A 10089-nucleotide genomic window follows, 5' to 3' on the forward strand; every position below is an offset into this window, starting at 1 on the left:
CGTTGTTGGATTTTCGACTTTAAGCCTTGGTCGTTAAATCGAATTTAGAGTGCGGACAGATTCAAACGCTTTTTTAACGCTTGTGAATGAGGGCTAACTGTCCCGGTAGATGTCGTTTTGAAACATAGGTACGTCATTAGCAAACCTCGGTTTAACGGGACCAAAAATGCACTTCTGCTAGTGCTTTATAACTAAATTTTGACACATATATCGACATCCATATACATCATAATAAAGGTGCCAACAGGGTATCTTCTATTTGGCTGAAGGTGTAAGATCAGTAGTAGTACAGTTTGTTGTTTTTACCATGATAATAATTTAGAGTTCATCTAAAGTAACATCGCTATATCCCACGGGTAAATAGTATCCCTTTGATGTAGGTTGTTTGTGTACTTATCTATATTGTAGTCTTTGTCGTTGCCATACTAAGACCTATCAAAAGGATTGGCTTACGAGCGCACGATGACATTATCGTCAAAACCTGGGAATATTTTAAACTGGGAAAACTCTTGAAAAAGTTTTTAGCGTGTTTTCTGGCTTATAGTCAAACTAGAAATTTATTTTCTTCGTTGAAACTGTCACACCGCGTAAATAACAAAAGAATTCGTATTTTAATCTTGACTTATTTCTAAATTAGATTACCTGTTGTACAGGTATTAAAGTTGAATAAGCCTTTTGTGATATTCCGTATAAAATATATAATGTACTTAATACACATAACACGACATTCTCCTTAACGATGTAGCATAAACGTCAATTAAATTAATATTATTTGTATTGAAATAACGTTCCTTAATATTTATGTAATTATAAGAAAGCTGCAACCACTTACCATAATACTGTTGGAATAGAGCGTGTCATAAGACTCTGCCTTGGAGCACACATTCCTGAGCTTGTAAGGTTTCTTCAGCGGCGGTGGCGGCGCATGCCCCTGTTTGTGCGAGGGAGACGCCTGCTGCTTCTCCCCTACATGATTGAGTGATGACTTGTTTTCCTTCTCTTTCATCAGCTTGCTATTGTGGGTCAGGTTGTTCTTCGTGAAGTTGCCGATTTGCTCGAACATACTCGTCAGGTGTTGGGACATCATTTTGATGGGTTACTTGTGCTTCTATCTACTTAACCGAATTCGAATTTTCTCATGTTCCCTATCTGCTGCTTTGCTTTCAAATTTTAGTGAAACATTTCTGAAGATTGTAACTTTGTCACTTAATTGTAACATTTGTAACCTACCGGTCAAATTGAGATAAGTTTATTGCACATGTCACATGTCTAAGAAGTGTGTCAATCCAAGTTTAAAATTTAAAATTAGTAATTTTAATAATTTTGTAACAGGAGCTGTTTCAAACGTAATGGAACTTATGGAACCCAAATTTGTTTCCCTAGAAAACCTAATTAACAAATTTAGCACAATGACGAAATGTATCTTGTATTTCAGTAGACTACACAAGGGAATTAATAAAACTTTACTCACAGAACAGAAGAACAGCTATTTATCCATTAAGTCAGGAGTTTACCTATTATGAATATTCAGGACTTGTTTGAGTTGGTAATAACGCCGTGTTGAAAGTTTCTAAATAATGCCTTATGAGACATATTTGGTTGTTACACTGTTTTTGTGGGTACATCTTTGTCTGCATTAGATTTATTAATGTTTGTGTTTACTGTGGCAAATAATTGCTACAACTATTTCCACTTATAATTTCACAGGTTCACGATTCATGTGATGTTTTTATATCGCTTATGGGAAATTATCGGAAAATAATCACTAACCCCGATTCTGATCTAACACTTTGTTAAGGCTTTCGATTAGTTTTGATACGACCTTGACGGTCGCTCGTAAAATTCAGTGAGGGTCATCTCATTAGGCATCTCGCTCTTACTTATTAGTACGCGTGAGATGCCTAATGGTCCAATGACACGACTCAAGGGCGTATCAAAACAAGACAATAAATCATCCCTTAGTTGTTTTTAGTTATTCTATGCCTTTTTTCTAGCAAAGCTTATTAAGTGAATGCCAATTAAAACTGATGCGCGTACTGACTTACTGTCATTTTATATGCGCAGCGTGATGTCTGTGTCTTAGTCTTCAATTAGGAATTGAAATAAATTTATACATGCCCTTTCTCTCCTAAATACAATCTAAATACAGCGTCAAACATGTTAGAGCGGGCCGACGTGTAAAACAATGTCGCGACATCGATACCGTCACTTGTTTCCGCCGGAGTTTGCCCGCGGGACTTGCCTAGTCTGTTTACACAATGTTAACGATTTGCAGATGAACCACTAAGAGCGCTTAAACAAACGTTTTATCTGTGTTCAAGTTATTTTCACTCGAATACAGAAAATTAAAAAAAATAATCGGACCTTATGTTACGAGCCAATATCAACAAATACATTGAATTAGGATACATTTTTAACGGACTTCCGATAAAGAGGAGTTTCTAGGCGAAGAAATCAGTTTTCGTTTGAAAACCAAGAATTTTAGAGTAACTGTAGTACATAGTTGAGAAAGTGCTATAATGGCTCTAAATTTCTTGAGACTCTAGGTAAGGTTAACCATTAGAATGCCTTAAAACTGCTCGACTGTTAAGTACATAACTGCCAACTTTGTAACAATTTGTTATATTGATACAAATTTTGTAAGGAATAATGAACTCTTCAATTTTCTTCTACGGCCATCAAAAAAAGTGTCGCCAATAAATCACGACGGTATCGCCGTAATTTTGGTACAATATTGTTTCCAAAAAGTTTAAAAATATTAAGGCAATATTTTGGGAGATTTTTTTTTAAACAAAAGCTCGGTAATAATGGCCCATCAAGAAGTTGCCACAAAGAGAACAGATCGCGGGCAAGCCCGGCGTCTTATCGCGACCAAGTTTCCTGAATTACTTTTATCGACTTTTACTCTTTGGTTTGATTGAAATCTAAACAATCACATTGTTCCAACAGTACTTATGTTTCTTGAAGAGTATTTACTTAAGCATATTTTCGGGTTAGTTACGTTACATTATTTAAATCAGGTATTAAAATTAGCTTTTCTGTGCGTGACGCAATTACTAATTGAGTAATAATCGAGCCGAAACATGTTGCGGAGTAAAGTAGCGTTCAAAATTAACTTACAGTTCTGTTTTAACTTGAAATTTCAACAGTTTGGATTGCTTTGTTTGTGCCTGTTCGCAAATAAATACAAATTCTTGATTTTAATTAAGTCGTCCGTTCTAAGAATAATAATAATGCCGTCACAGATAAACGGGACTGGCGTTATATTCAAAAGTATTTTACAATCAAATATTAATTTGCGTACCTCTTTGCATTTCAAGAAAATGAAAAAAGGAAAACATTTTGTTATTATTTTTGACAAAACGAAAACATAAATGAACTTACTACCCATATATTAAATACTCTTTTTTTGAATTCTATTCTTTTACAAAAATACTGGAAAGTTAAAGTTTTTAACTATGGTTTCATTTGTACTTCTTCTACTTCTTCTTCTTCTTCCTCGCGTTATCCCTTGTTTTACAAAAATACTGGTAAGTTAAAGTTTTTAACACTTCATTTGTACATTTATTTTTATTTGTTATAGTTTTATTTTGTTTTTGATCTTATATTAACATTTAAAAGAAGACTTTTTTCATACCTATAAAAGAGGTACCTAAGTGTACGAAGGCAATCTTTCGGTAGTCCGACAAATTTTTACCATGCAATATTTATGATTACTTCGGATTTTTTCTTGTTCTACTAAAGTCTAGTTTTATGCACAAAGAAATACAAAACACCCTCATGAATACATTGTGATGGTACAAAGACAGCATAAATTTATGCTAAGGGATTTTATAGAACCTTCAGAGCTTACGTTTTGATAGAATAGAAGAAATAAGATGATAGGTATATTAAGATGATAGAATTGGACTGTTTTCAAAGTTAAAACTTTAACCACTTTTATTAACTGGCCGCCCTAAACTAAAAATTAATTCTATTTACCTATAAACAGAATTCATTTTAGTATAAGGTTTCAATAACTGGCCACCTTATACTAAAATGAATTCTATTTCATTTCATTTAGACTAAAAGTGGCCACCCTATATAGGAGACGCGTTGCCCGTATAATAGGTAGATATATTTAATATTCGCTAAAAAGATACTTTCAGTTAAAACTAAAATAAAATGAATATTTCAGAAACTCTGTGCTGCAGCAACATACAAAACAAGCACTATTATGCACAGTTTCCATAAAGCTATTAGCTACTCAACATAATTGCATGTCTTTTCTATGGTAATCACATTGAAAAATATGACATATTATAATGCAAAATGTATGAGAATGCATCTTCTAAATCTGAATCTGAATGAATCGTCTAGTTTTAGTTTCACTATAAAAACTGGGAAAGGAACTGCTCTGAACAGTGTTGAGAAAATTCAAACTTTAGTGTGCGAAGTAGGCCATACTGGCACTTACACATCCGATTGTGCTGGAACTTGCAAATGTATGATATTTGACGGGAATAGTGGGAAATATTCTGTAGTGCTGAAAAAATCAATAATGCTGCTGAAAAGCGAGTTTAACTCGTAAAACTTGGGATGTATGTTTTCTTCTTTCCGCTACTTAAGTAATAATTACCTACATAATACTGTGAGGACACCCAATTATATCGTAATCACTTAAAATTAATTCGTTATATTTATTCGGTTTTGTAATATTATCTGTTACCATGAGTGAATTATTATAGAAAAATGTATGATAAAAAACAAAATCTCATTCTTGTTCGTGGACAAACGGCGCGATTCGGGAAATGAATTAGAGATTAGCTAGATACGATATAGTAAAGATATGTGACGTTCCACGGCAAAAGGTACCTTATGGCGGCTGGCGCTTACGTCGCATAGCGCTGCAATAATATTGGAGCGGCGTTAATAATAGCGTAAGCGCCAACCGCAATAAGGTACCTTTACCCATGGGACGTCACATATCTTTTTCATATCTAGTGAATCTCTAATTCATTTCCCGAATCGCGGCGCCAGCTGCCATAAGGTACCTTTTGCCGTGGAACGTCACATATCTTTACTATATCGTATCTAGTTAATCTCTAATTCATTTCCCGAATCGAGCCGAAAGTGTCATACCTACTTACTAGCACTACGTGTGTTTGACCAGTTAATTAAAACTGTAATGACAATGTCTTTTGTTGGATATTACAGTTTAAATATTACTAAGCTATAAGTCATGCGTAGCCTGTGCTCCGTTTAAAATAAAAGGGGCAGTCACGTGGGCGAGTGATGCTCATCCTCACGTGAAATGTCGAACGAGCATCGGTGTTAGTGATAACGGGGGATATTTTCACCTAGTTTCTTGATGGCCGAGTTGGTGACGCATATACAGGGTGTTTGGTACATCGTTTGCCAAATTAAAACGGCAGATAGGTTGGGTCATTTGCTATCTTCCTAGGCCTAGAAATTTTTAATTTTGCGCACTTTTTTTCCCGTCTATTACCAACTTGTCAACCGGACATTTCACCCAGTTGGACGGTTAGTACTTTTTTTTCCCAACCGGTTATCTGGTTTGCTGGTTAATATTAGGCAATCCTGACCTACACCCTGGCTGTAGGGTTGAAACTTTTTTTTTCCTAACTATTCATCCAAGCCGCAAACAAGGTGTTCTGTTAGTATTTTTTTCCTAATCAGCCAATTAAATTGCCAACCAGGTGGTCAGTTAGTAAATTTTTCCCAACAGACCAATTAGAAATGCCAGCTGGTTGGTCGGTTAGTATATTTTTCCCGACAGGCCAACCAGACACACCAACCAGGTGGTCAGTTAGTACATTTTTCTCAACAGACCAATTAGAAATGCCAGCTGGTTGGTCCGTTAGTATATTTTTCCCAACAGGCCATCCAGACACACCAGCTGATTGGTTGGTTAGTACATTTTTCCCAACAGATCAATTAGAAATGCCAGCTTTTTGGTCCGTTAGTATATTTATTTTTTGGGGTTAAGATGGTATATATAAATCGTCTATTTCTTATCAATAATATATTTACGTTGCCATTGAAGACAAGTGGCTTTGAGGTTCGATGACCTCAGATATTACATATAGCAATGCGTCGGGTAATACATTTTTCAGCAAACCAATGGCAGATTTATTGCATGCAACTGGACCAATTGAATATTGTTCTACTTAAGAAGGACTTGACGAGAGTGAGTTTGATAAAATAGCAGGCTACTTGTGTTTGTAATGTCGGTCGATGTAGGGTTATAATATTGGCTAGGCCCCCCGACCAGAACTAAAATGATCAAATTAGTTTTTCAGAATGCAAATAAGGACAGTTCTCTGCCAAACTTCTTTTACCGTATTGACTAGATCTTTTGGGAATTTCAATCACTCCTCCATAAGGTAGGTACCTTTTCTACTAAACTTTGAGACGACATTACTAGGTTTATAACTAACTTATAACAAAAATAAAAACAGGTAAACAAACGTTCAGCATTAATGTTTCAGATCACACAATAAAAAAAATTGAGTATTTTTCACCTTTTTACAAAACATTTAAAATCTCTGAAACTAGAAACCCTCATCAGGTACCTTTGCCGTGGAACGTCACATATTTCGAAGTGAAGAACTTTTTAATTTTATTTATTTATTTAATCTTTATTGCACAAAGGAAAATACAAACGTACAAAAGGCGAACTTAATGCTACAATGCATTCTCTACCAGTCAACCTTCGGGCAAAGCAGATAACTTGTAGGCGGTGCAACATCATTAATGTTTTTTTTATCATAAGTAATAAGAATATAAAGTTATGTTCCTCTGTTGGATTAATAAATACTGAATAATTATAATTGGATTTTTATTTATTATTAAGATGTGGTATGGCTTGGTTCGTATGTAAGGAAAAATGTACTAACCAACCAATCAGCTGGTGTGACTGGATGGCCTGTTGGGAAAAATATACTAACGGACCAACCAGCTGGCATTTCTAATTGGTCTGATGGGAAAAATGTACTAACTGAGCACCTGGTTGGTGTGTCTGGATGGCCTGTCGGGAAAAATATACTAACCGACCAACCAGCTGGCATTCCTAATTGGTCTGTTGGGAAAAATTTACTAACTGACCACCTGGTTGGCAATTTAATTGGCTGATTAGGAAAAAAATACTAACAGAACACCTTGTTTGCGGCTTGGATGAATAGTTAGGAAAAAAAAAGTTTTAACCCTACAGCCAGGGTGCAGGTCAGGATTGCCTATTATTAACCAGCAAACCAGATAACCGGTTGGGAAAAAAAAGTACTAACCGTCCAACTGGGTGAAATGTCCGGTTGACAGGTTGGAAATAGACGTTTTTTTTCCAGCTCTATGCCCGTTTTTCGTAAATTTCAAATTTTTACTTGCGCAGTAGTAAAAAAACCGTGGCCAATTTTTTTTCTAGGCATGAGTAGATAGCAAATGACTCAACCTATCTGCAGTTTTCATTTGGCAAACGATGTACCAAACACCTTGTATTATGTGGGGATATGAATACTATCTTGTCTATGAAAAAAATGTGTGGGTATTTGGAACTATGAGAATAATATCGGCACTACTTTGAAAATAAGCTCGTATCTTGTTCTGTCAATCTAAAGAAAAATGTTACCCTATATAATGTGAGGGATACATACAGAGTAACTGCCGTTCAACGTTGAGTAGTAGTGTCAGATACGAGATTTTTTCAAAGTAGTGCCGATATGCTTCATTGCGATTGCTATTGTCTTTTACTATAGTGATATTTGAAACAAATGCTTGATTCAGCTAATCTCAAATAACCTCATATGATTGAAACTTGTTTGACCGTTTCAGACCGTACAACTTAACATTGGTGTCAATATTGGTTTAAAATTACTAACGGGTAGTACCTCTTTGATATGTAAATTCAAATAAAATAAGACACTGGTAAATTCTAACCGTGTTATTCAAGATATAAGATGATTCTTAGCAAAAATAAAGCGCAGAAAAGGTGAAGTTATATTTACTTGAGTTTTTTAAATATGTAGTATGTTAGAATACGTCATTGAAATATGGTATGTTATGTTGAGACTGATTTCAAAAAAGTATTAATAACTCATTATAGAAATAATCAGCTAGGACGTAGCCAAAAATAAATATACCTACTATATGTTACCCCTTTGCAAATCACCATCCTTTTCAAAACCCATGTTGTCATTATGGTCATTACTTGACATCATTAAGGTTTCGTTGACGTCATTGAAATAATATCGGTAATTTGCTCATGGGACCGCGTCGATGGGATATTAAGTCAGCGCCTAGTGTGTTAAAAGAAGCTTACACAGCTATTTTAGGGTTAATGAGCTATTGAGCCGCTGTAGCTTTTATGCCAGTTTTGAACAAGAACAATGGATTATATTTGACGTAATAAATATGTTACACAAGTTTTTGCTAGCTCACATTTCATTTGTTAGCTGTGCAAAGTTCACTCTTATTCTTGTTTTCTTTTAATTACAGCGAACTTACGATATGTTTAGTTTTATGAGTTGTTTTAGTATTTCGTCAATTAATTTACACTTCTACACATTTAAGTTGGCAGCCTTTTAGTTACCACGAACTTTTAAATAAGGCTTTGTAGAATGTTTCAGTTGTAGGTACTTCGTGAGCAAGTCTATGGATTTTTGTTTGTGTGTTTTGATACAGGTATGTATTTTAATGAAGTTTATTCATTATAATACTGTTCATATTTAGGCTGTTTAATTTGGGTAATGCAAAATAATTTATAAATGAATTAATGAATACAAACTTTTTAGTTGTTCTAAAAAGCTAGTATTAATTAATGTGTTGTTAAGTTCCTTCTTTTAGATTATTCTGTGGTTTTTGGAAACTTTGGTTTTTGACTAAAAAAATGCTTTCGGTACACTTCAAGACTATTGATAGTTTGATCCTCTTGAGGCATTTTGTTTATTATTAGATTTGCTAAATATTTTTATTTATATTCTCCGAAAAATGTTTACATATTTCTTAGCCCTCAATAATTCTCTGAATATTGACAATATTATTAGGTTTAAAATATTTAAATTTGACAAAATTTTATAAACTTTAATCTTGTATTTTCTGCATGCTAAGTTTTCATTGAGGATCAGAATTATTTAGCCATACATTACTGACTGCTATAAAACATTTTTAAACTCAATCAAGTACGACCAAACTACCAAAAAGTGACAAAGTTACATAACATACGGTTCCCAAACTTTCCAGAACTTACTCTAACTTTTGATATTGGAATGACTATTAATTCATGGTTCACGAGTGTGTGCCAGGGTGCATGGCGGGGTGTCCGGCTGTCGCCGTGGTCTCGCGTGTACTGCCGTGGTTGGCTTCGAGAGGCCATCAGCAGTTGACGGCGACGAACCATTCTTCAGCGCGTGAACTACGCATGCGTGAACAAACTCCGCCCAGCAAAAGTTTTGGATATCTGAATGGAACTTTTACGGATAGTTGGCTTGATTGAGATGTTTGCCGATCGTTTATTGCTTTTAGTTATTCCCTCTTTTTCCTTTTTGAATAGAATTTTGAAAATAATAGAAAAATTAGGTATCCCATTGAACTGATTTGATATGCAAATATTGACAAAGCATGTTGTCAAAAAATTGGATTCAAACTCACTTTTTTAAATTGCTTTTGCCCAATGTTTTATAAAACGAAGATAGTTTAGTTAAATCTGTGACCTCCAACTTTGTAAACCACCAGTATCAACTAATATCCTTTAAAGTATAAGGTCGCGAATATCATTCCACTTTAATTAGTTTTTTTTCCCTCAACAAAACACAAAAAAAAATCCTAGCAAGCGAATATCACCCAGAATAAATTACAAGTAAAACACACATCCTTATTAATTTCATCTCAATTTTAACGTTTAGATAAGTACATAAAAAGTCGAGCTTAGATGACTATAATATTTTATTGTAGTTTTGAAGACAAAAGTGCACCACGACGTAGTAATATTAAATCTAAGAATGTTGCGATTTGCGCTGTTATCACACTCTCAATCAGTGACAAACACATTTTGTTCCCTAAAAATCGAAGACCAAACATGAAAACCATGCCAATTAT

At 34.6% G+C, this 10089-nt stretch overlaps 1 protein-coding gene across 1 annotated transcript in view; it reads right to left on the reverse strand.

The window, feature by feature from the left end:
* LOC134792736 (nitric oxide synthase-like protein) overlaps window positions 1-9534 on the reverse strand; it is a 143339-nt gene extending 133805 nt beyond the window's left edge. Inside the window, exons 1-2 of the mRNA XM_063764036.1 lie at window positions 9242-9534; window positions 833-1152 (exon numbers count right to left, since the gene is read on the reverse strand). Of these exons, the coding sequence (XP_063620106.1) occupies window positions 833-1087 (255 nt within the window). The 5' untranslated portion in view covers window positions 1088-1152; window positions 9242-9534. The remainder of the gene's footprint in view (window positions 1-832; window positions 1153-9241) is intronic.
* Window positions 9535-10089: the final 555 nt, after the last annotated feature.

Source organism: Cydia splendana, chromosome 8 (assembly GCF_910591565.1).
Source record: "Cydia splendana chromosome 8, ilCydSple1.2, whole genome shotgun sequence".
NCBI classification, from domain to species: Eukaryota; Metazoa; Arthropoda; class Insecta; order Lepidoptera; family Tortricidae; genus Cydia; species Cydia splendana.